The sequence below is a fragment of the Leuciscus leuciscus genome (genome assembly GCF_965113295.1).
Source record: "Leuciscus leuciscus genome assembly, chromosome: 25".
Lineage (NCBI taxonomy): Eukaryota > Metazoa > Chordata > Actinopteri > Cypriniformes > Leuciscidae > Leuciscus > Leuciscus leuciscus.
Genome location: NC_138724.1, coordinates 13,220,358 through 13,246,321, shown reverse-complemented (window position 1 = coordinate 13,246,321; position 25,964 = coordinate 13,220,358). Strand labels below are relative to the sequence as shown.

At 42.2% G+C, this 25,964-nt stretch overlaps 1 protein-coding gene across 4 annotated transcripts in view; it reads right to left on the bottom strand.

Moving 5' to 3' along the window:
• The window catches only part of ces2b (carboxylesterase 2b), a 93,231-nt gene that overhangs the window by 25,321 nt on the left and 41,946 nt on the right, over positions 1–25,964 (bottom strand). For 2 of the 4 annotated variants that reach the window (XM_082160391.1, XM_082160392.1), the window contains exon 18: positions 61–165. The exons of the other annotated variants lie outside the window; for them this stretch is intronic. In XM_082160391.1, the coding sequence (XP_082016517.1) occupies positions 61–165 (105 nt within the window). The remainder of the gene's footprint in view (positions 1–60; positions 166–25,964) is intronic. 4 annotated transcript variants of the gene reach the window in all.

Genomic DNA, 25,964 nt, shown 5'->3' with positions numbered 1-25,964 from the left:
CATTTTGACTACAGAACGTTCTAAATGAATTTGATTAGAATTTGAACAGGTGTAACAGACCTGAGCTAATGCAAGAGGGTTGGGACTCATGAGAGCATCCATTGCTGCTGTACCGCTCTCTGCGATAGCATGATGGAAGAGGTTTGCAGATAATGGTGATAGAACCTGTGAATTTTTTTTAGAAATGTTTTGGTTCAATGACATAATGCTCATTTTTTGACTGAAAAATACTTGAAAGTCTTATTGGAATATCAGCCTTATGGGTTTAGCGTATATGTAACCAATGAAAAGTGTTAAAAAGAGATTGTGACTAAACCTTGTAACTGCATTGGCTTCTCAGTGTGTCAAGGCAAGGCAAGGCAAGTTTATTTATATAGCACATTTCATACACAATGGCAATTCAAAGTGCTTTACATAGAAGCAATTAAAATAATAAAAAGAAATAAGAATAATTAAAACAGTTTAGAAAAATAAAATAAAATACAGTACAGTACAAACAGTCGGACGAACAGTGGCACAGTGCTCATTCAGTAAATGCATAGCTAAACAGAAGTGTTTTGAGTCTGGATTTGAATGTGAATGATATCAAGGGTATATGGAAAGTGCTAAATAATATTATAAGGAATGGACCAATGAATAAAAAATACCCTCAGTATTTTATAGATAATGAGAGGACTTTAAGCAACATGAAAGATGTAGTCAATGGGTTTAATAATTTCTTTGTAAGTGTGGGAGCAAAGCTGGCTGATGTAATAAAAAATCCACAGACTGAAGGTGAGGTGAAGGCAGTGGATTATTTAGACAGTAACCCTAACTCTATGTTTTTGAAACCAGCTGAGGAAATTGAGATTATTGAAATTGTAAACAATTGTAAGAATAAAAAGTCAACAGACGTGAATGATATTGATATGGTTTTAATTAAGGATGTTATTGGTGCAATTGTTAAACCATTAACTCATATTTATAATTTGTCTTTCAAAACAGGTGTATTCCCAAGCAATATGAAAATTGCTAAAATCATTCCACTATATAAATCTGGAGAGAGAAATCAATTCACGAATTATAGGCCATTGTCTTTACTCTCTCAGTTCTCTAAAATATTAGAAAAATTGTATGTAATTAGAATGGATAATTTTATTGAGAAGCATGAATTATTGGTTGATAGTCAGTATGGATCTAGGTCAAACAGATCTACATCAATGGCATTAATGGAGTTAATTGAAAACATTACCAGTGCTATAGATAACAAACAATATGCAGTGGGAGTATTTATTGATTTAAAAAAAGCTTTCGATACAATCGATCATCGTTTGTTAATCAATAAATTGGAAAAGTATGGTATCAGAGGAGTTGCATTAGATTGGATGAAAAGTTACATAACTAACAGACTACAATTTGTTCAAATGGGGGAGTACAGATCGGAGTGCTTGGGTATCACCTGTGGAGTACCACAGGGGTCAATATTGGGTCCAAAATTATTTATTATGTACATAAATGACATATGTAGGGTGACTAACCTCTTAAAATTTGTGATTTTTGCTGATGATACTAATATATTCTGTTCAGGGGAAAATCTGAAGCAGCTTTTGGAGGTGGTCACATCAGAAGTTAATAAGTTAAAAATATGGTTTGACTTAAATAAATTATCGTTAAATCTAGATAAAACAAAATTTATGCTGTTTGGTAATCGTAAAACCGGTAAAAGTAAAAGTTATGATTAATAATGTTAAAATTGAAAGAGTGTATGAAAATAAATTTTTGGGTGTGATTCTTGATCATAAAATTTGTTGGAAACCCCATATCAAATATGTTAGAACAAAAGTAGTGCAGAGTACTGGAGTAATGGGGAAAGCAAGGCATGTATTGAGTAAAAAAGCACTTTTTATTTTGTATTGTTCACTTGTGTTGCCTTATTTAAATTATTGTGTTGAAGTATGGGGCAACACCTACAAAACCACCTTACAAACATTAAGCACAATACAAAAAAGAGCAATTAGGATAGTAAATAAGGTAGGATATCATGAGCATACTAATTTACTATATTTAAAATTGCACACTCTAAAGTTTAATGATCTTGTTAAATTTAAGACCGCTCAATTAATTTATAAAGCAATAAATAAACAGTTGCCTGGAAACATACAACAGTTATTTACAGATAGGGTTGGGGGTTATAACTTGAGAGGGGATTTAAATTTGAGTCAACATAGGACTCGGACAAAACTCAAAAGTATGTGTATTTCGATTTGTGGGGTGCTTTTGTGGAATGGTCTGAGCAGTTCGATCAAACAAAGTGTTAATATGTTGCAATTTAAAAAAAGGTACAAAAGTTTTATTTTTGATAAGTACAGAAGTGGAGAGGGTGAATGATAATTCATTATGGTTGTAAATGCTGCTTGATAATGGTTTTTTGTTTATGATTTTTTTCTTTGTCTTAATATTAAGATAAAGCATTATTTTAATTTAGTAGTTTTTTTTGTTTTGTTTTTGTATTATTTAAAACGTTATGTTTGATTTATCTTGTTCGATTGTGAATTGGTTTGGGTAGTTACTGGGGGTAGGTCTTGATAAGCCTAGGGCTTCTACCTATCCCTTTTCGAACAGGTTGATTATTAAGCTTAAAAAAAAAAAAAAAACCTTGTTTATTTATTTGTATGGATATATTTCATACGCATTGCTGTCTTGTTTAATTTGTATTATTATTTTATTAATTGTTCGAAATAAAGATTTCATTCATTCATTCATTCATTCATTCATTCATGATCTGGCTAATTAGGTTCTTTGAACACACCTGCCAGTTATGATTAGTATAGCTGGATTGAGTTAGTGAGATAATTGCGCGTTCATGCGCTGGTTTAAAGGGGATATGTATCGATACATTGATCAGCAACGCTGCTATTGGCTGCTCAGCGTGGCCAAAGAGCGCGCTCAGTTTTTCTCCTCAGCAGAGCAAGAACTAATAGTCCAAGTTTATTCGGAATTTTAATGTTTAATCAAAACGCCAGGGAACACCTCAAAGTCTACAAAAGCCAGGAGAGAGGGCTGGCAAAAAGTAGCAGACAATTTAAATCCGTAAGAAGTGGCCATGTTAGATGTTTTTATCACTTAATAGCCTATATATTTGTATTTTAATAATTGCATAATTACTTTGTTCATTGTAATGTCAGAGTCACCACACATGGGAACAAATAAAAGTGAAGTACAAAAATATTTTACATAATGGTAATTTTTAGTTATATTATAGTCTCTTTTATAAAAGCCACTGTTAAATAAATGGTTGTCTGTTTATAAAAGCAACCAAGAAAAAAGATCTTAGTAGCCTACACAGTAAAATCATTTTTGCTGCATTAAATTAAGGCCGTATAGTCATTTCAACTGTTAAATCTTGAGTAATGATGAATTGCTTTGACTTGTGAAAGTGAAAACTGATAAACTTATGTTAATGTAAAAATATTTTGCCATGAGTTACAGTTTTGATCACATTTTTCCCGAGTGTAGTTCATTGTAATGACACTGTGTTTTCCTCTTTTGTGCACTTTTACATAATACACCAACACTTGTATCTGTTCCCAAGAAAGTGTTGGCTGAAATATGTGCAGTAAGTGGACATTTTCTAACTTTCCAAAGGAAAGAAAGTAGGTATAAGATTTTGTAATGTCCATTTGTTTCCATTGCACTGGACAGTGAATAAACCCTCTCAGATAACTGTCATATGTATATGCACTAGCCTACCTGCAAGTGCATAAATAACTTTTACATAAATTACTTAATTTATACTTGTATGCTTTATGGCTGCAATATAAGTTGCAGGATTCCACATCTACAGAAAGGCCTACAGAAGAGTCTGCACAGACAGAGGAGACATAGGCCTACAGCTGGGCAGTGTATAGCTAACTTTTCCTTTTTATTTGTTGCATGAGGCATGCGTCTAATATCTCTTGTTGCAGGCACTTGACCACTGGCTTTTCTTTAAGAACAATTGAAATAAAACTCAAGGAACTAAGCATATTTGTCTTTTATTAAACATTTAATGAAAGTTGTTTGGGTTTTTTGGCAATGTTGTGTAATATGGCACATGCAACAATGTCACAGGCCCTGTCAGGTGTGCAACCCTCAGACTTTTCAGATACTGAAATCTTCCCTTTAGTTAGCCAGTTCATTTCATTGTGTGCCCTTGTCCTGGCTAGAGCTGCATTGTAACTGGTTTGGGTCAGGGAATGGGGCCATAAAACACCTGTCTGCAGGCAGGAACATGTCATAATCACCTATGAAAAAATGCAGTTCTGTTAGGATCAGCATAAGTGTATGTAATACAGTGAGCTTGATATTTAATTGTGGAACTTTCCTTACCACTTTCAAATAATGTGCATACATGTGAATCTCTGAAAATTCTTAAGTCATGCAAAGATCCTGGCCATTTTGCTTTCACATGTGTGATATGGAAGATTTAAGTCAACTGCCTTTTTTTATTTTATATAATATTACTAATCTGGAATATTAAGAATCCCAATAGTAACTGGGCTGCACATTTACATTGTGAACCCCCTTTCTGTTCACATAATCCCCTTCATTGAGGCCTTGATGGCAGTCTATAGCCTATAGTCTATGGTACCAATCACGTTAGTGAAGCCAGAGTGACATACTGTAATCGGCATGGTCATGATTGCATGATCTTCATAAAAAATTATGATAGCCTAAAAAAAAACAGGCTTTACAACAGTGGCTTGGAAATGCCACCAAAAAAACAAACAAACCTAAAACTGTTTTTTAAACCTAATAGCGCCAGGTAAACTCTGAATGACACGACAGACAGCACTTTCCATCAAGTTCTCCGCATCTCCAATAGTGTAAAGGAAAGATAGATATAGGAAAGATATTTCCAATAGTGCAAATAATATTAGTGCAATGCAAACAGTTTGTGCTGTAGTTAAAGCCAGACTCCGAAAAGTCGAAAATAAATGTGCGTTTCCAACAAATTAATAATGTAAACGACAATCTCACGAGTCACGAGAAAAAATATTTATCTCAGAAAGTGCACTATCGCGCTGCGATGGACTTCCTGTGTCAGCTCCGCTTATGAAGGCGCAGTCTAATCCTGTTAACATGAAATAAGCCTGCTCGCGAGCAGGTTTAAGATTGCGCACCTGTTGCTATGACAGCAAGTCGAGGATGAGCGTCGAAGAACCAAACAATCCAAGATCATGCCAAATCGCCAACAATCAAATCCAGCTAACTGAGTTAGCGACGTACGAAGAACGGGCCCCTGATCTCTTCTGGAAGCTGGTTCCAGCTGCAGCTGGCATAATAGCTAAAAGCGGACATGCTTAGAGTGAACCCTTGGTATTTCTAGCTGAAATGATCCTATTGATCTGAGTGATCTGTTGGGTTCATATTCAGTGAGCATATCTGCAATGTATTGAGGTCCTAGGCCATTGAATGATTTATATACCAGTAATAATACTTTAAAATCAATTCTAAATCTAACTGGGAGCCAGTGTAAAGACCTGAGGACTGGTGTGATATGTTCATATTTCCTGGTTCTGCTCAGAATCCTTGCGGCAGCATTCTGTATGAGCTGCAACTGTCTTATGGTCTTTTTGGGAAGGCCAGTGAGGAGTCCATACAATAATCCACCCTGCTGGTGATGAAAGCATGAACAAGTTTCTCTAAGTCTTGTCTGGAAACAAAGCATCTAATTCTTGCAATATTTTTGAGATGATAGTATGCTGATTTAGTTATTACTTTGACATGACTACTGAAACTAAGGTCTGACTCTAGTGTCACACCAAGATTCCTGACTTGATGTTTAGTTGTTTGACCCCTAGAGTGAAGGTATGCGTTCACCTTGAGAACTTAATCTTTTTTTCCAAACGTAATGACTTCAGTTTTGTCTTTGTTTAACTGAAGAAAGTTTTGGCACATCCAACTGATGACTTCGTCAATGCATCGGCACAGGGAGTCAATGGGGCTGTAGTCGTTAGGCGATAGGGCTAAGTACAGCTGTGTGTCGTCTGCATAGCTGTGGTAAGCAATTTGGTTCTTTCTCATTATTTGGCTCATTGGGAGCCTATACAGGTTGAACAGGAGTGGTGCAAGAATTGAGCCTTGAGGGACTCCGCATGTTATGGATGTCCACTCAGACTTATGGTCTCCTATACTCACATAATAACCTCTCTCATCTAAGTATGACCTGAACCATTTTAAGACTATCCCAGAAAGCCCCACCCAGTTTTCCAGCCTGTCAAGAAGTATGTTGTGATCGACAGTGTCAAATGCAGCACTGAGGTCGAGTAGTACCTCAGTAGTACCTCAGTGCTGTGTCAGTGTGTCAGTCAAACCTCATAACTCCACCCCGCCTCTATCATGGATGAAGTGCCAGGTTGGTGACCACTGCACTACACCATGCGGACCAATGCCTGCCTATAAGCTGTGAAGGTCACCAAGCACAACCTTGTCAGGCTTAAGCCTGGTTCACACGGGACGATTTTAAAATTGTTGGTCTAACAGTTTTGGTCGTACAGTCTGTGGTGTATGTCACACACGAACTGATTTGACTCCCGAGCATTCCCAGGTCAGACGGGAAATCTCGTGAAATCAAACGTGACTTCAGAGTAAACAATCATGGCGGACGAAGAGGATGCAGTGGCGATAGTTTGTAGTTTGTTTTTAACCGGAAAAAAAACTTTATTAAAAGAAAAGGCGATGGTCAAAGAAGTGACATGCCGTCGGCTGTTTTGATTTTGTTTCCCGGTGCTTCCTCGCCGCCTCGTCACCTCGCTTTCTGATTGGCTACACGCCACAGTCCACAGGCTGCGTGCTCGTTTGTCCCCGGGGGACACCACACACGAGGAGAAATCGGGCCAAAAAAATCCAACATGTTAGATATCCCCGATTTGAGATCGGAGTGGTCCCGACGTCCTTCCGAGCAGACGAGAGCAGTCTTAACACACCACACACGGCAGGAATATCTGATCAGATTATTTTACGATAATCGGAGCATCCTTAAGATTGTCGGAAGGGGTGAATATGGGCTAAAATCGGCCTAATTATCCTGCCATGTGAACCAGGCTTTAAGCACTGAAGTACTTGATGGGCCTCGACCCAGAGAAACCTAATTACCAGCAACCAAATTAGACACATCCTGTAACACCACAGCCATGCTACCAAGAAGCTCAGTGTTATAGACTCCAGGAAAAAATCCAAAGCCTCCATACTCAGCTTTATATGAAATGTGAACTCTTGTATTAAACCAGTCTGAGCCACAGCACCAGGACAGCCCAGAGCCCCTAAGAGCAGAGCTAACAGGGGAGACTATAGACATAACCTCAGCTAAACCTATAGCACTACATCTAGCAGCTGAACCAGGCGATAGATGAAATACAGTGTAGCTCACAGCAACTCTACATATAACCCTACCAGGACTGAACAAGCCTAAAGGGAAGCAATGTACCGAAGGGAGCATGCAAAGAAAGAATTCCTCAGCTTCCAAGATAAACCAGACTAATGGGCTGAAGAAGCAATAGAAAATGGTTTGCAAACCGTGATCCAACCACTCAAAGCCCCACTGCAACCTTAGAGTAGCCTGGGGACAGGGATCAACCCATTTACAAGGCGCATAATCCTGCTTCAAACCCAATATGACAATTTGGGGAGGACAACAAGTAAGAAAGTGGAATTTTCCATACTCAATCTCAGCTGTCAAGCTCTACTCGTGCTCACCCTGCTCGGGAGCTCAACCCTACTTCAAATCCCAGTCACTCAAGCTCAACTCAACAGATGCTATTATCCCAGCGAGTTCACCAAGGAAGAGTGCTATACGGCAATATCACCTCTGCCCATCCTCACAAAAAATTGCTTACACGAACACCTCCCAGCTGAATACACTGGAGGAGGAACTGATGGAAGTGTTATAAAAACACCGGCTTTTAAACCCATCAAACCTCCTCTCCCTTGCGGCCACATTCTGCATTACATCCCCCAGCTGGAGGGAGGGCATCCTTTAAAAGTGAAGGAGTTGAATTATCTCACCATAACCAACACCTTCAGCGGCCCTCAGTAGACATTACAGAGGAGCATGCTGAAAAACTGCATTGCTCTGGACCAGATAAGAAAGCAGATCACCTCATCTCACTGCAGCTTCACACTTTCACTTAACATCAGTCTATCCTCTGGACCTAAGCCCCAGAAGAACAGACTGAACAACAGCATTGCTCTGGACCAGATAAGATAGTGGATTACATCATCTCATCACGACTCACGGTCTTAACGTTAGTCCATACTCTGTGCTTAAGCCTCTGCAAAAGCAGGATGTAAGCATTAAGCAGGGTTCTCCTAGAGTAGCGAGCAGAGATCAACTGCACCCGCTCTAATCTCCAAGCCTAAAAAGCTGGAGAGGGTGATAGACCTCTTTAATTTCTCCATAGAAAAAACACCTGCAGGACCATGAAGGAAGACCCCAAAATCAGCGTAAACTGAATGGGGGGGGGGGGGGGGGGGGGGGGGTTGGGGGGTGCTAGGCCTAGGGAGAGAGGGGTAATGACTACTCCTTCAAGACCACCAGCAAGGGATATATCTCCTGAAAGCTGCTGACTGAGACCTCGCCTTTGTAACTTCTCTACTACCACCTCACCGGCAATCCGTAGAGGTCAGAGTGTGACATCAGAGCATCAATAAGAACACATTTTCTTTGTCACAGATGCCTCTCTGTAGCAATTATAGCAACCACTGAATGACCAATGCACAGTCCCTCCTCATGTGAATAATTGACCTACACGGGACACACTATACGAGCTGAACCAGATTCCTCCATGATCTCGACAACTCAATGAGAAGATCTGTGAGAAATAAAAGGTTCACAGACTTATATGTGGGGCAGCGGAGGAGGTGTATTATTAATAACACCTGCCTCAACTCTCTCTCTGCATCGAATTCCTCACAACTAGACACGCCACATTAAAATGCACTCAGCCAGGTCAGAAGCGCCCGCAGAGGTACTTCCTGAACCCACATGAGAACAACAGAGCTAGCAGGAGAAGCCCAAAAAGAAAAAAAAAAACTCCTGACAGACTCCTTCCCAAGCTCCACCTACATTCCCCATTATCAATCCCGCCCTCGGCAGCACAACGAAGTGCAGACTCTCAACTCTCATCCCTCAAGAGAGAGTCAAGCAAGGGTGAAGCTTCTCACAGCAAATGCTTCAGAATGAATGCATTCAACTCCCTCAAAAGCCGAACGTGCTCTGAGCAAACGCTTGATTCTCATCGCTCTAAAGAGAATCAAGCAAGAACAGAACTTCTTACCTCAAATGCATTGCAATGAGCGTATCTAGCTCCCTCGAGAGTTGAATGCGCTCCAACAGACTCTAATCTTCACACCCGCATTCAAACAAAGCGGCTTCCTGAAGACAAAAAAGCTGATGACGTGTAATGCAGGCACCCTTCTGTATGCCTGGGCACTCTCTCGTACTTCACACACAGGGTTTCACAGGACACATCTCCGTAGCGTCAGCAACTGACACAGCGAGGAGTTCCTTCGAAAGGGAACTCGCGGTTATGGTAAGGGGTGTGACATTTCCCAAACATGCTTGAAACGGTTGACCAATCACAGCACACTGGTCCAGCCGACCAATCAGAGCACATTTTGCTTTTTTAAAAGGAGGGGATTCATAGAGACAGGAACAAAACAGGAGCGTTACTGACCGACATACAGCGGGGGAAATAAGTATTGAACACGTCATCATTTTTCTCAGTAAATATATTTCCAAAGGTGCTATTGACATGAAATGTTCACCAGATGTTGGTAACAACCCAAGTAAGCCATACATACAAAGAAACAAACAAAAATAAGTTCAGAAATTAAGTTATGTGTAATAATGTGAAATGACACAGGGAAAAAGTATTGAACACATGAAGAAAGGGAGGCGCAAAAAGGCATGGAAAGCCAAGACAACTGCTGAAAACTTACAGTAATTAAAAAGCAATCCAGCCCCCTGTCAGTGGAAATTAATAACAGCTGGTTCAGTCCCAAATGATGGCCTACAAAAAGGTCTCGTTGCCAAGGTGTCACACAAGACACATCTCATGATGGGTAAAAGCAAAGAGCTGTCTCAAGACCTTCGCAACCTAATTGTTGCAAAACATAAGGATGGCATTGGTTATAGGCGCCATTCTAAGCTTCTGAATGGTCCAGTGAGCACTTTTGGGGCCATAATACGGAAGTGGAAAGACAATAATTTCACCATAAATTTACCTCGACCAGTGCTCCTCGCAAGATTTCTGATAGAGGAGTGAAAAGAATAATCAGAAGAGTTGTCCGCGAGCCAAGGATCACTTGTGGAGAGCTTCAAAAAGACCTGCAGATAGCAGGTACTGTTGTCTCAAAGAAAACAGTAAGTAATGCACTCCACCGCCATGGCCTGTATGCACGCTCACCACACAAGACTCCATTACTGAAAAAAAAGCATGTTGAAGCTCATTTAAAGTTTGCTGCACAACATTTGGAAAAGCCAGTGAAATACTGGGAGAATATAGTGTGGTCACATGCGAGCAAAATTGAACTGTTTGGATGCCATAATACACACCATATTTGGAGGAGAAATGGCAGTGCACATTACCCTAAAAACACCATACAACTTGGTGTTGGCTCTTGGACAACTCTTCTGATTATTCTTTTCACTCCTCTATCAGAAATCTTGCGAGGAGCACTGGTCGAGGCAAATTTATGCTGAAATTATTGTCTTTCCACTTCCGTATTATGGCCCCAAAAGTGCTCACTGGACCATTCAGAAGCTTAGAATGGCGCCTATAACCAATGCCATCCTTATGTTTTGCAACAATTAGGTTGCGAAGGTCTTGAGACAGCTCTTTGCTTTTACCCATCATGAGATGTGTCTTGTGTGACACCTTGGCAACGAGACCTTTTTGTAGGCCATCATTTGGGACTGAACCAGCTGTTATTAATTTCCACTGACAGGGGGCTGGATTGCTTTTTAATTACTGTAAGTTTTCAGCAGTTGTCTTGGCTTTCCATGCCTTTTTGCGCCTCCCTTTCTTCATGTGTTCAATACTTTTTCCCTGTGTCATTTCACATTATTACACATAACTTAATTTCTGAACTTATTTTTGTTTGTTTCTTTGTATGTATGGCTTACTTGGGTTGTTACCAACATCTGGTGAACATTTCATGTCAATAGCACCTTTGGAAATATATTTACTGAGAAAAATGATGATGTGTTCAATACTTATTTCCCCCGCTGTATATATATAAAAAAATATTATTATTTTTTTCTTACATGTAAAGACACACTAACTCCTCCAGCAGACTCTCCAAAGATGGTCACTAATCCAGGGTCGCCCCCAAAGCTGTGGATGTTCTCCTGAACCCAATGAAGGGCAGCCACCTGGTCCAGAAGACCATAGTTTCCTGGCGCATGTTCATCTCTTGTGCTAAAGGGCAGAATATAATCATACAACTCCATCAAGAGACTTTAGACCTCAATTGCACTGAAACTATTAAACTAAACAATCAGAGATTTTAAAGCAGGGGTTTTCAACTGGTTCTGTGCCAGGGACCACCATTCTAACTAACAAGTAATCGGCGGCCCACTATTGTGTGTGTAGTGTCAAGTCAAGTATATTTGTATAGCGCTTTTCACAATACAGATTGTATCAAAGCAGCTTCACAGTATTAAATTAAAATAATAGCCTACAACAAGGTTTGTTTCTAGTAGAATTTATTGATTGATAAAATTAAATTAAATATCCCCAAAATATAGTGTGTGGATTCCTTTGTCAGATAGCACAGTCAGACGTCGAATTGAGGAAATGGCTTTTTTTTTTTTTTAAATGAGTTTGTCATGTCATTTTGCTGTGTACTGAACCTATTCACGGCTCCATCAACATTTCATGCCAAATCGCTATATTTCCTTGTTTAAAATGTACTGCAAGATGCAGTTTCTTTCCCAATCGCGATAAGCGCCAAACCTATTTTTAGCCTAAACGCGATACATCCTCTCGACTAATCAGAATTCTCTCTCTCTCTCTCACCCTCAAATCACTCGCGCGTATCACGCCAGATGCTCAATTTGCCTCATTCGCGCTGCAGGACCTCCAGATGCGCGTAAACGCGTCTTTACATTGACATGACATGAAAATTACTTGCGCCAGACGCTCTATTCGCGTTTGGTGTGAACGCTACTCACTCACTCACTCACTCACACAAGGTCATGTTGTGATTTGTTTTATGTAAAGCGGACAATGGTTCTACTTTTTATGGGTTCGACACTTTACTGAATGCCAATGTATTTATTAGGCTACTGACTGACTTGCCTTTTTTTTAAGACAAACTTTTTTTTTATGGAAAAAAAAGTGCTTTTAATAGTGAAATTACGTAGGCTGGAATGCATGTCACGGACCACATGCAATGCCGCCGCGGACCACCTGTTGAAAACCACTGTTTTAAAGCATCACAATCATGAACTAGTAGGACTTAATAGCCATTCAAGTCTGAAGTCCAAAAACACATGGCCTGCTGAATGCAAACCAAACCTAAACCTTTATAATGTTTGATGTGTCATCTTTTAATGTTACTCCAACATCGGACAGGTAAAACGAGAAAAAGTACTTCAATATATTGGCAGTGATATTATTTAGAACTACACAGAAAGGCTTTTGATAAACTTTGATGTATGCTTGAGAAAGCTTAGTCTTAATGTTTAAAATGGTTTAACAAGTTGTAAGTTGAAAGACTGAAACATTTTTAAAATCTTGAAGTTTGAAGGTTTTAAATATTTTTAAAGATTAGAGTATTTTAAAAAGATTTCAAATCAGCAACAAAATCTGACATGAACTGTCCCATAAATGTTGTTTCTTGTGCTCAAATAGCACTAAAAAAGCTTATTTTTTCAGGCAGGACCAGCCAATGCACATGTGCAGTCCCAAGATGCATCTCAAATCACTGACTGTTTCTACAGCAACTGTGACACAATAACTTTATCAATTTATTAGTGCTGGGCAAAGATTAATCGCGATTAATCGCATCCAAAATAAAAGTTTGTGTTTGCATAATATATGTGTGTGTACTGTGTATAATTATTTAGTATATATAAATACACACATATGCATGTATATATTTAAGAAATATTTGCATGTATATACTGTATATGTATTTATACATAATTTATATTATATATAAATATAAATAATTTATATATAAATAAATACAAATTCTTAAATATATACATGCATATGTGTGTATTTATATATACAAAATAATTATACACAGTAAACACACATATATTATGCAAACACAAACTTTTATTTTGGATGCGATTAATCACGATTAATATTTGCCCATGCAGCACTACAATTTATCAATCTATCAGTCTTTTATTTAGAAGGCGGGACTTATTCCAAAATACTGCGTATTCAACTTTCTCCCATTCATAGTAATATGAGTGTACAGTCTTTCTATAAATAGTCTTTGCACTCATGAAAGTTACATTCATGTTTTAGCATGTTCGTTTTCTATCATGTAGTTAAAGGTTGTTAGTACATTTCTAGCATGTTTTAGATTTAGTTGAAACTATTTAGGATTTTATTAGATCTTTATGTTGGTAACAATTAGTTTTTACCTGAAAAATCCAAGTAGGCCAAGCCTGTATTGAATCAGGACCACAACTACATCTTGATAGGCAGCCAAAACATGTCCGTCAAATATGGAAGCAGAGGCCATCGAAAAACCTCCACCATGGATCCAAACCATAACCTTTTGCAACATTAAAATACTATTAAAATGCATAAAATACATAGAATATTAAAATACATAAACATCAACCAAATCATTCACACTTACAGGCAACTTGTCATTAGCTCCAGGTTTAGAAGGTGTGTAGACGTTGAGGTAAAGACAGTCCTCTGCTGAATCAGGAACCTCTATATTCATAGATAAATTGCCCACCAAGTGTTCAATTATCTGCTTATCCTGCAGACACCTGGGACAGACACAGAGTAACACAAGTGTCACCACTTGATCTCCAGTGTAAAATCTAGGACCTGAAGCAAATGCATTGATCTACAGGTGGATTAGCTTTGATTTATTCTCACATGAGCGGCTGTTTTGTAGCATCTCTCACTCCGACCCATTTCTCTGCAGGCTGGGGTGGAGCGAGTCTCAATGAACCCACGGGTGGCTTTGCAAACGGAATGCCCAGGTAAGAATGGACAACTGTGTCCTTTCCCTTTGCTTTCATGTGTGATCCTTTCAGGGCCCCAGATTTGGTTTGCAAGACAGGTCCTGTGTAATTCATTTTTTTTAAATAGAAAGAAAGAGTTTAAAGCATTTTTTTCACAGTATGATTTGCAATTCATTTTGTACGGAGCCCGGGAAGTCACCTGTGGAGAAAAAAACAAAACAATTCGTGGCGACGGTTTTACAATCCGTCCCCTCAGTTTATAAAACGTACTCACGAATTCTTAAACTGTTCCCTCGGTTTAACAAATCGTGCCCACGGATTAATAAACCGTACCCATGAGTTCCTAATCCGCACTCTCAGATTTGTAAACAATGCCTTCAGTTTTGGTAATCTGTACCTACAAATTCATAAACCGTGCCCACGCTTTCGCAATCCGTTCCCACGAGTTTGTAAACTGTACTCACGGATTTGTGGCCCGCCCTCATTTTAGAAGAACACCAAGCGGTACGTTGTTTACAAATCTTATTGTATATTGTTTTATTGTGTATTAAGTGGAATTCATCAAAATGTCTTAACATGCTTAAAGAGATTCTCAATTGTTGTGGGTATGGGGTAAGGTGAACCTACACTGAGTGGTGCCCCAGGCAAAATTAATCAATGAGGCCCTTTTAAAATATGTTATGTATAAGTTTTATATATATTAATTTAAACGTTTTTTTGTTAATATATCTTACCTAGAGATATAATTATACAAAATACAAAAAGTAGTCAAAACACATCTAACAGAACATAAGTTGTTTATTTTTTACAACATTATGTGCTTTTTTGTCAATCTTCATCTTTATAACAGAAGATGGGTCATTCTACAGAAACGTCCACTTTTGGTATGGCAAGATGTCTTAAATTTGATTTCTTTTCTTACATTTAAACTTTGACTTAATGAATACATAAATGATAGCTTAATGATTTTTTATATTTTTTGTGCATTTATTTAAAGACTGCATGCACCATTTTTTTGTCACTGGTGTGTTACCTTACTTTGGCAATATTAAAGGTTTTTATGATATATTATTTCTTTTTTTCAGCACATGTAGTCAGAGTTACAGAAAAATAATAATAATGCAACAAATAAGGAGATTATGTTTTTTTTTTTTAATCAGGTTTGTTATAAGTGTGCTTGATGTTAGTTCATTTGCGCAACCATGTAAACTCTAAAAAGAGATGTGTTAAAAAACAACACACAGCAATGTGTGTTAATATGTAACTCTGGATAAAATTCATGAAAACTTAAAGATTAACGGGTGTTTTTTGGCAGCCAATCACATCATGCATCTTTTTCAATGTCTTTTTTCAAATGCTGCTTTCACTTGTTAATAATAACCAGATTAACTTTATTTCTGTCAGACTCTAAAGCTCTTATTGAGCATTAACAGGTTTTGGTGTTGACGATTCATTGAATGTTTCATTTAAAGTCACCAGAATCGTGATTAGTGTCAGCTTTATTTGGGATCTTGACCCTTGACTCTTTAACATTAGTTTTCTCTGATTTCTGTAAATGTGTATTTATTTTAACACATTTGAAATAGCAGAAATAATCATGAGAGAAATCTGCTAAATTGATAATATTATCATAATGGACATGTAAGATTGTTAAGCTCAGCAAGAGTTTAATATTTGAAAGATGAGTGTAATATATAAAAAATGATCTTTAAAAAGATTAGCATATTGCAATTAGCTTAAAATTAGTTTTTAAATACACAGTTCGTACAGAACCTTACAGATTATGGTATCAAACTGACATCAAGAATCAGCGTATGAATCTCAACAATGGTGACAAACAAAAAGCTTCATGCCGCAATGCATGCTGGGTGCCACCATAGTACAAATCTCATCCATGACTCCCAGCATGCATTGCGGCATGAAGCTTTTCGTTTATCACCATTGTTGAGATTCATACGCTGATTCTTGAGGTCTGTGTTTGACTAGTTTCTACTGCAGCTTAAAATTTTTAGAAAACATTTTTTATTATGATGGATAGCAGGTTAGGGTTAGGGTTAGGGTTGATGTAGAGTCACAAGATTGTTATAACTAATAGCAAATAAATAAATTAAATGCACACTATCCATATACTCAAACTTGATCAGATCAACACTTGCTGATTATGACATTATCAAGAAACATCTGATCATATTATCTCTCGCCATAACAAATGTGTTTCATTAAAATACAGTTAAAGCAGCCAGAGAAGAACTAAAAGAAGAGTAAAGGGTTAAAAGTAACACAAAATGTGTTGTCCTTAACTAGACACACAGGTGTGTTAAGATATAACACAGGTTGTGTTGTTTTTAACACATCCGTTTTAAGAGTGTTTTAACTGGTCACAAATAGCACATCTATGACACAAATTGTGTGATTTATGACACATTAGTTTGTTAAATATTTTAACACACTCACTGTGTTAAGAACAATAACACTGGTTGAGTTAAAAGTAACACAAAATGTGTTGTCCTTAACTAGACACAGTAGTGTGTTAAGATTTAACACAGGTTGTGTTGTTCTCTTACGAGAGGTCTCTCGTACTGCGTAAGATATCTTACGCTAGGGGAAAATCCTTTTCCGCGAGATATTGAAGCCAAAAATTATCCTTAATTTTGTAATAATGCAAAACGCGTTGCAGCAGCAATGCAGACATAGGCGAGACAGCTCGCGCGCCTATTGGCTGCTCTGCGGCAACTGCAGCAGCCTATCGAGCGAGGCCTGGCGTGACGTCAGACCCAATCAGGGCACTTCGCGCCCGCTGCGTCACGTCCCGCCGAAATGGGCGTGGTCTAGGCCTATAAATATCGCTCGCAGGCAGCTATTATCTGATTTTTCATCCTTCAAGCGAAGCACACGCATCGCTGGAGCTGGATTAGAAGCCGCGCCGTCGAGAGAGAGCACCTTCAGCGGGACGAGTCACTGAAGTCGCTGGCCGCGCCGCCTTCCTGCCTTCCTGCTGCGCTTTCCGGCGCTTATATCCTTCTCTTTTATTACACTGTATTTCTGTGGCGGCGACACACATTCTAAAAGAGCTAGCGTCTTTTTAAAGATGCCTTCCTGCGGCTCGTGCAGAGCCACACTCAGCGACGGGGACCGCCACGTGATCTGCGTTTCCTGCCTGGGTGAGGAACATGCAGCTCTCGCGCTCGCTGACGGCGGATGCCCTCACTGCGAGCTGATGGCAATGGCGACTCTGAGGACTCGCCTAGCCGTCTTCACCGAGACTGCTCCCCCGCCCGCCGCGGCGTCGCGCCTTAAAAAGCGCCGTGCCCAGCGGGCCCCGGAACCCTCCCTCAGCCGCCAAAGCTCGCCGGTTCGCCCGCTTGCTTCCCCGGCTTCTTCTGTTTCGCTTCCTGACGGACAGCGGCCGCCGTCTGCCGCCACTTCCGTTGATATCGCGGATGAGGAAGCCCTGCTGGGAGAGGATGATTCCTGCTCTATCCTGGCGTCAGGCAGTGAGGATTGGGCGGGCTCTGAGGACCCCGCACCCCCTGCCCGCACGTCGTCAGGCAAGAGAGCTTCCATTGAGACGGAACTCATGCGAGTACTCGCACAGGCCGCGGTGAGCCTTGGCCTCGAGTGGTCTTCGCCTGAGCAGCCCGCTCACAACCGGCTGGATGGATTTTTCCTGCCTGGGGAGCGCGCTTCGCCTGCGTCCAGACCGGCGCCTTTTCTTCCTGAGTTACACGAAGAAGTCGCCAAGTCCTGGAGCGCCCCCTACTCTGCTAGAGTGCGTCCTGCTGTTTCTTTGGCATTCTCCGCCGTTGACGATGCCAAGAACAGAGGATACCTCTCGCTGCCGCCGGTTGAAGAGGCGATAGCGGCCCACTTATGCCCGCCCTCCGCTGGACGGCGCGCTAAGCCGGCCCTGCCCTCTAAAGCTTGCCGCACGACGTCAAGCCTGCTCCGCCGCGCTTTCTCCGCCGCCGGGCAAGCTGCGTCAGCGTTGCACACCATGGCAACGCTCCAGATCTTCCAGGCCGATCTCCTCCGTAAGCTGGATGAGGAAGGACCTGACGCGATCTGCGTGCCGGACTTAAGGAGTGCCACGGACCTCGCTCTTCGTGCTACTAAGTCCGCAGCACAAGCCATTGGACGGACTATGGCTTCTCTCACCGTGTCTGAGAGACATCTTTGGCTGACGCTCTCGGAAATGGCCGAGTCTGAACGCACCGCGTTCCTCGACGCCCCGCTTTCCGCCACAGGCCTCTTTGGATCCTCCGTCAAGGACTTCGCGGAGAGATTCGCAGAGGTACAGAAAGCGTCTCAGGCTATGAAGCACTTCCTCCCGAAGCGCTCCAGCTCTGCAGCAGGCCGTGCGAAACCGTCTGCTCAGAGCTCACAGCCACAGCCACCGTCCACTGCCTCCACTTCACAGCGCCGCCAGGCCAGAAGCGCGAGACCGCGCTCCCGCTCATCCGGTCGCCGCCCCGCAGGACGTGGCTCGCGACCTAGGATCACGGTGAAGCCCGAGGCCCCGAAGTCGTCCTAGCACAGCTAGGAAAACGACGGTGTTCCAGTCCCGCTGTGGCCGGACTCACACCAAAGCTATTCGCTCGTCCAGTTCCAGAAAATGTGTCTGTTCCAGTGTTTTCTGCAGCCAACAAGTCGGTTCTGTCACCCGCTTGCCTGCACACAAATGCCGTTTTCACGGCTACCCAGATAAATCCCCAAAAGAGTGTATTTTCTGGTGTCCCGGCCACGGCCGATGGTGTTTCATGTGTAGTAAGAATGCCCACTGCCCAGTGCCCATCCCTACACACAAGCACAGCCTGTCACACAGGGCTCGCGCACATAAAACCGACTCAGATCGGTTGCGCTTCAAACATGGTGAACGTGCCCACTACCCAGTGCCCACTAACACCACGTTATGCATGTCTCACGGTTTCTGTAAAAACGAAACCAACGTGCACTCGCTTCACGCAAGCGAACGATGTTTTCGGTGTGATAAATGTGCCCGCTGTCCCGCGCCCACATCCACACATAGACATGACAGTTCCCACGGGAACCGCCCAGCCCTCCCCCTCGCGGTTAACCACCGCAGAGGAGTCGAGCGCGGGCAATCTGCCCGCTGTCATCAGCGCGCCCCATGCCTCAAATGTCACGAGCGCCACGCTTGTGTTACAGCACACCGAAGCTTCTCCATCGCTGAGCGAGCGGAGCGCGCTTCGTATTCAACCCCTAGATATCCATGCAGACGCATGGGCAAAGCTACCCGGGGTTTCGAAGTGGGTGCTGAACATTATAGAAAGAGGCTATTCGCTGCAGTTTCGCCGACGCCCTCGCCGCTATGTGGCGCGCGTCGAGACCACGGTAAAAACAGAAGTAGCACATCTACTTCGAGCCGAAGTGACGAAACTATTGAGCAAAGGGGCCATAGAGCCTCTCTCTCAAGATCAGAGCGAAGGAGGGCTATACAGCAGATACTTCCTGGTACCGAAAAAAGACGGGGGTCTCAGACCCATACTAGATCTAAGGCAACTGAACAAAGTGCTTGTGAAGCGACAGTTCAGGATGCTCACGACCAGGCAAATCCTTGTGCAGATTCGCCAAGGAGATTGGTTTGTGTCAATAGATCTGAAAGACGCGTATTTTCAAATACAGATAGCGTCACGTCACAGGCGATATTTGAGATTCGCCTTCGAGGGCCAGGCATATCAGTACACAGTCCTGCCGTTCGGTTTGTCCCTAGCACCCCGTACATTTACGAAGTGCATGGATGCGGCGCTCGCACCCCTCAGAATGAGAGGCATGCGAGTGCTGAACTATTTGGACGATTGGCTGATTCTAGCGCAATCTCGCGCAGTGCTCATAGAACACACGACCATTTTACTCGATCACCTCGAGGATTTGGGTCTGAGTGTCAACTGGGCGAAGAGCTCCCTGTCACCCAGTCAGAAAATATCTTTCCTGGGCACAGAACTGGACTCACTATCCATGATAGCGCGACTATCACAACAGCGCGCGGTAGACATTCGACGCACAGCGAACTCTTTTCGCTGCGGCGCGTCTGTCCCGCTCAAGAGATTTCAGAAGATGCTAGGTCTCATGGCCTCAGCATCGTCAGTGCTCCAGCTGGGTCTGCTCCGCATGCGCCCGCTGAAGTTTTGGCTGAAAGCGCGAGTCCCACGCGAAGCGTGGGCACCCGGTTTGCTTCGCCTCAGGGTCAATCAGAAATGCGTTACAGCTCTGAAACCCTGGAAAGCGAACGACTGGTACCAATCAGGTGTAAGCCTGGGGACTTCCTCGAGGGTGAAAGTGGTGTCCACGGACGCGTCCACCTTGGGATGGGGAGCGCTGCTCGAGGGCAGACCGTTCTTCGGCCAGTGGTCAGAACGGGAGAAGCTCCTGCACATAAACTGCCTCGAAATGCTGGCAGTAGACAACGCGCTTACGCGTTTTTGTCCCCAAATAAAAGGTCACCACGTCTTGGTCCGTTCGGACAACATGTCTGTGGTGTCCTACATAAATCGCCAGGGCGGCATCAGATCCGAGAAACTGTACAGGCTGGCAGAACGCCTCCTGGTATGGGCTCAGTGCAACCTGCGCTCGCTCAGAGCAGCGCACGTGCCAGGGATCTTGAATATAGGACCGGACAGGCTGTCCAGGAACAATGTTCCGGCAGGCGAGTGGTCTCTACACCCACAGACAGTCCATCTGCTGTGGAAGAAATTCGGCAGAGCGGAAGTGGACCTGTTTGCGTCTCAAGAAAACGCTCACTGTCAAGAATTTTTCTCCAAGAGCAGGAGCGCGCTGGCCCATGTGTGGCCCCGCCGCCCGCTCTATGCTTTTCCCCCCGTCTCTCTCCTGCCTCAGGTGATAGAACGGATCAGGGAAGAAGGATGCTCAGTACTGCTGGTAGCACCGTTCTGGAAAAAACAAAATTGGTTCCCAGCCGTGATGCAGTTAGCAAGTACTGCCCCGTGGCCAGTACCAATGAGGAGAGATCTCCTCTCACAGGCCCGCGGCTCGATCTGGCATCCTCACCTGGAACTATGGTCCCTTCATGTCTGGGCCATCAACGGGTACATGTTGGACTCCCTAAAGGAGTATTAAACACGATCACGCAGGCTAGAGCTCCGTCTACAAGACGACTCTATTCTTCGAAATGGTCGGTGTTTTCGGGCTGGTGCACAGCCCGTGGTGTGTCACCCACAAACTGTGGTGTGACGGAGGTGCTTTCCTTCCTACAAGAGCTGTTGGATGGGGGCAGGGCCCCCTCCACGCTCAAAGTTTATGTGGCGGCTATAGCAGCGTTCTCAGAAACAACGCTTGGTCAGTCAATAGGAAGGAACGATTTAGTCATCCGCTTCCTTAGAGGGGCTAAGAGACTGAATCCTCCCAGACCTCCCTCAGTCCCCGTATGGGACCTTTCTACTGTTCTGGAAGCCATGAAAGGTGCGCCATTTGAGCCTTTACAGTCAATCGATTTGAAACACCTGTCTTTCAAGACGGTGTTTTTGCTGGCTCCCGCTTCAGTGAAGCGCATAGGGGATCTGCACGCGCTCTCTGTGAGCGCGGCGTGCATGGAGTTTGGGCCCAATGACTCAAAAGTTATACTCAAACCTAAGCACGGTTATGTTCTAAAATCCCTCAACACACCGTTTAGGGCGCAGGTTATCTCCCTGTCAGCCCTACCGGTCTCTGATGAGGAAAGAGACGCGAGCCTCCTTTGCCCAGTCAGGGCATTACGAGCTTATGTGTCTCGCTCGTCTGTTTTCAGACAAACGGAGCAGCTCTTTGTTTCGTTTAGCGGACGTTCTAAGGGACTAGCCGCGTCGAAACAGAGCCTATCCAGATGGATAGTTGATGCTATAGCGCTGGCATACGCCTCCAAGGGCATGCAGTGCCCATTGGGTGTCAGAGCGCACTCCACGAGAGGCATGGCCTCTTCGTGGGCCTGGTCAAGTGGGATTGCCTTGCAAGATATTTGTATGGCGGCAGGCTGGGCCTCCCCGTCTACATTTACAAGGTTTTATAACCTAGAGGTTCCCGCCCTGCAGGCCAGGCTGCTGTCGGTCTAAATTACCAGTATTATCTGACCTGATGCGATCAGCTCAGAATGCTGCGTCTGCTGAGCACAGCTCAATGTTCGACAGTAAAAAGCTGGGCAAACTGTGTAAGACCCACATTTTCCCCATCAGTTCAGGCCGTACCCCGCCCTGTCTGTATGATGAAATTCGCGTCCCATCGACGCTACTATAGGTGGAAAAGTGAGGCTGCACCCCTCCCTCTTCCCGGACTCCCTGTGAGTTCCCTGAGTGATTGTGCACTATATGTACCCCGGGCTTTCGCCCTTGGGTCTTTGGTGTCAGATCTCAGCATGCACGGCGTTTTACATTGGGTCCCCTAGCGTAAGATATCTTACGCAGTACGAGAGACCTCTCGTAAGAGAACGTACTCGGTTACTAACGTAACCTCGGTTCTCTCTAGAAGAGGGAACGAGTACTGCGTATCTTGCCGTGCATGCACACGCTCTGGTTGCTTCGATGATGAAAAACCAGATAATAGCTGCCTGCGAGCGATATTTATAGGCCTAGACCACGCCCATTTCGGCGGGACGTGACGCAGCGGGCGCGAAGTGCCCTGATTGGGTCTGACGTCACGCCAGGCCTCGCTCGATAGGCTGCTGCAGTTGCCGCAGAGCAGCCAATAGGCGCGCGAGCTGTCTCGCCTATGTCTGCATTGCTGCTGCAACGCGTTTTGCATTATTACAAAATTAAGGATAATTTTTGGCTTCAATATCTCGCGGAAAAGGATTTTCCCCTAGCGTAAGATATCTTACGCAGTATTCGTTCCCTCTTCTAGAGAGAACCGAGGTTACGTTAGTAACCGAGTACGTTTTTAACACATCCGTTTTAAGAGTGTATTAGCTATAACAATGAAACTATTTGAGAAACAGTTAAAATCAAGTAATGATGCAGTCCTTTAAAACTTAACTTTTGAGTGTAGCAGAATTAAATGGGTGTAAAATTATTATAATTTTCATTATCATGATCATTATCATTTATATTTATTTAGGGTTAGGGTTAGGGTGGGTTATATATTTATATATGCTGTAGGCTACTCCACCTGAAACTATGCATCATACACGCATTTAATTGTGTTTTATTAAAGCAAACCCCGATCGACACACTTCTGTGAATGCACTTTCAACGGAATATCCCATTTAGTAAACCCATTTTACTAAAGCAACAGCATTGTTGCTTTACTTTTTGATGTCAGAAAACGCGTGAAAACACGATTGCTTCGAAACTTGTGTAAATGTCGTTTTCTTATCTTGATAAGAAAAGAGTTAGCGTACTGTTGTGCAAGTAAACGCACTCATTCTGACACATTAATCGGACTTACCATCCTCTGCTTTCACAGTGTTTTGAAGAGTCAGTGCGATCAGCATGCAGAGTGAAAGCACGACAGACTCCCTCATCGCCATGCCGTGTACAGTCAGTCTCAGTCCCGCTGCAGAATGAGCGTTCACAAGCACAAGTGTAACTGCCAACTGGATCTGGCCACACTTTGAACTTTGCAATGGGAACTGTGGTTGCCAGATTTTTTTTTTTAAAGCCACGAACGATTTTAAACTTATGCGATAAACTTAAAATTAAATGTAATATTTGATCTTCAACTCTTTGAGGATCACTATTTTCAGGAGTATTTGGGTTTCATGGATGTGAATTTATGTTATTCATAAATGTGAAACAGTTTGTCTGTTTTTAGAAAAATCAAATACACAAATTTGTGTTGCTAATTATTTGTAGCCTATTATTTTGTATTGTAGTTAATAATACGGTACTACATTGTAACAAGAAAAAAAAAATCATGTATCTATTCCAGTTGTTGTCAACCAGGGGACCCAGGGCCCACTAGGCAAACTCCAATGTGGCCTCAAGATGATTTAAAACAACTTTAATCTTAACAGACATATGAGAATTGGACATTGTGCAACTATATGCATTTGTCTCCAGATATGTGTCATGTAGAAAGATCAGAGCAAAGGCTGTAGAGCAGAAGATGTCAGAGCTGCCACATGACAGAATAACACCAGATCAACCTCCCTTTACCACTGTGGGGGTAGACTACTTTGGACCGTTTGAAGTCAGACAAAGGTACATGTAGAAGTAATGAGAAAAGATATGGTGTATTGTTTACCTGTCTGACAACAAGAGCTTTGCATATTGAAGTTGCACATACACTGGACACAGACTCATGTTTAAATGCCATCCGATGCTTTGTGAGCAGGAGGTCAGGTGTCAATCATGAAAAGTGACAATGGTATTCATTTCATAGGTGCTGAGATTGAACTGCCCAAAGCCATTTAACAATGGAACCAATAAAAAATGTAATTATTCTCAAGCATGTAAAAGGGAATACAGTGGATACTCTCAGTGAAAAATCCTGAGATCTGTGCTTAAAGAACAAACATTCACTGATGAGAGCTTGCATATGCCTGTGTGAAGTAGAAGCATTAATAAACAACAGACCACTTAGTTACAACAGATGATCCCACAGATCTTGAACCCTCGACACCTAATCACCTGTTATTAATAAAAAGGCCTTGTTCTTAGCCTTACCTCCTGGACTTTTCAAAAAAAATATGCACGTCGCAAATGGAAGCAAATTCAGTATCCTGCTGACCTGTTCTGGAAGCGATGGGTGCGTGGATATTTACCTTTGCTTCAGGAACGTCAAAAATGGACTCAAGTAGGGCCTAAAGAAAAATCTTTCTGTTGGAGATGTCAATAAACGACTCTTCCCCAAGAAATGAATGGGTCTTTGGAAGAATCATGAAAGTGTTCAGGTAAGATGCGTATTGGTTAAAAATAAGACCTGTTGATAAGTGGTAAGACTGTTCACTAACTCACTTTGCTTACATACACTCTGCTTATTACACACACAGTGCAGCAGCACACAAACTAGCCAAAAAATAAAAGGATTACAGTGTAAAAGATTATTATTGTGTACATGGGTGATTCTCCAACTAGGAGCACTTTTGGCACTGTGAGCTTATGGAAAATTCACTCTCTTAAAGCTGCAGTCGGCAAGTCGGACGGATTGAGAAGACTTAGCCAAAATTTTGAATGTTTACAATTCTCATGTCCCTCCCCCATTACCACCGAGCATCCTCCCATCGAGTTTGTGCTCGTCAGTGCGAACGACGCGTCCGTCTCTTCAGCATCGATCTTTTCTAACTTACATGTGTTTTCTTTTCCTTGGTTGTTTTGGACCTCTTAGCTCTGGTTGCACACTTAAAACAATCTTCCCAGCTTCATTAATTTGTCTTCTAACACAACATAACAGTGGGCAGTTTTAGAATTCCATGGAATATTATTATTTTTAACAGTTTTTCTGAAGAGCGCTTTCAAAGATGTCATTTCCACCACTTTTCAATTTATGTATTTTATTACAATATAATATTGTAAAACTGATTATATAAGATTATGCATCAGTCAACAACATCAGTGGCTACCTAATCATGTAACAAAATGAATCTTAATACTTCATGAACTTAATGCATTTTTATTTAAAGTTGCTAAATGCCACGAGTTGGGATTTTTGCTCATTTTTCATTTTTTCAGGTCTCAGATACTTGTCTATTAATGCTTGATTTAAAATACATTTAGATCCACATCATTGGTTATTCTTTTTTTTTTTTCTTAAAAACTGTAGTGGTGGAAAGTGGTGGAAATGACGGTTTATGGTGGAAAGATTGTTTCTGTTTATTTTTACTTAAATTGCC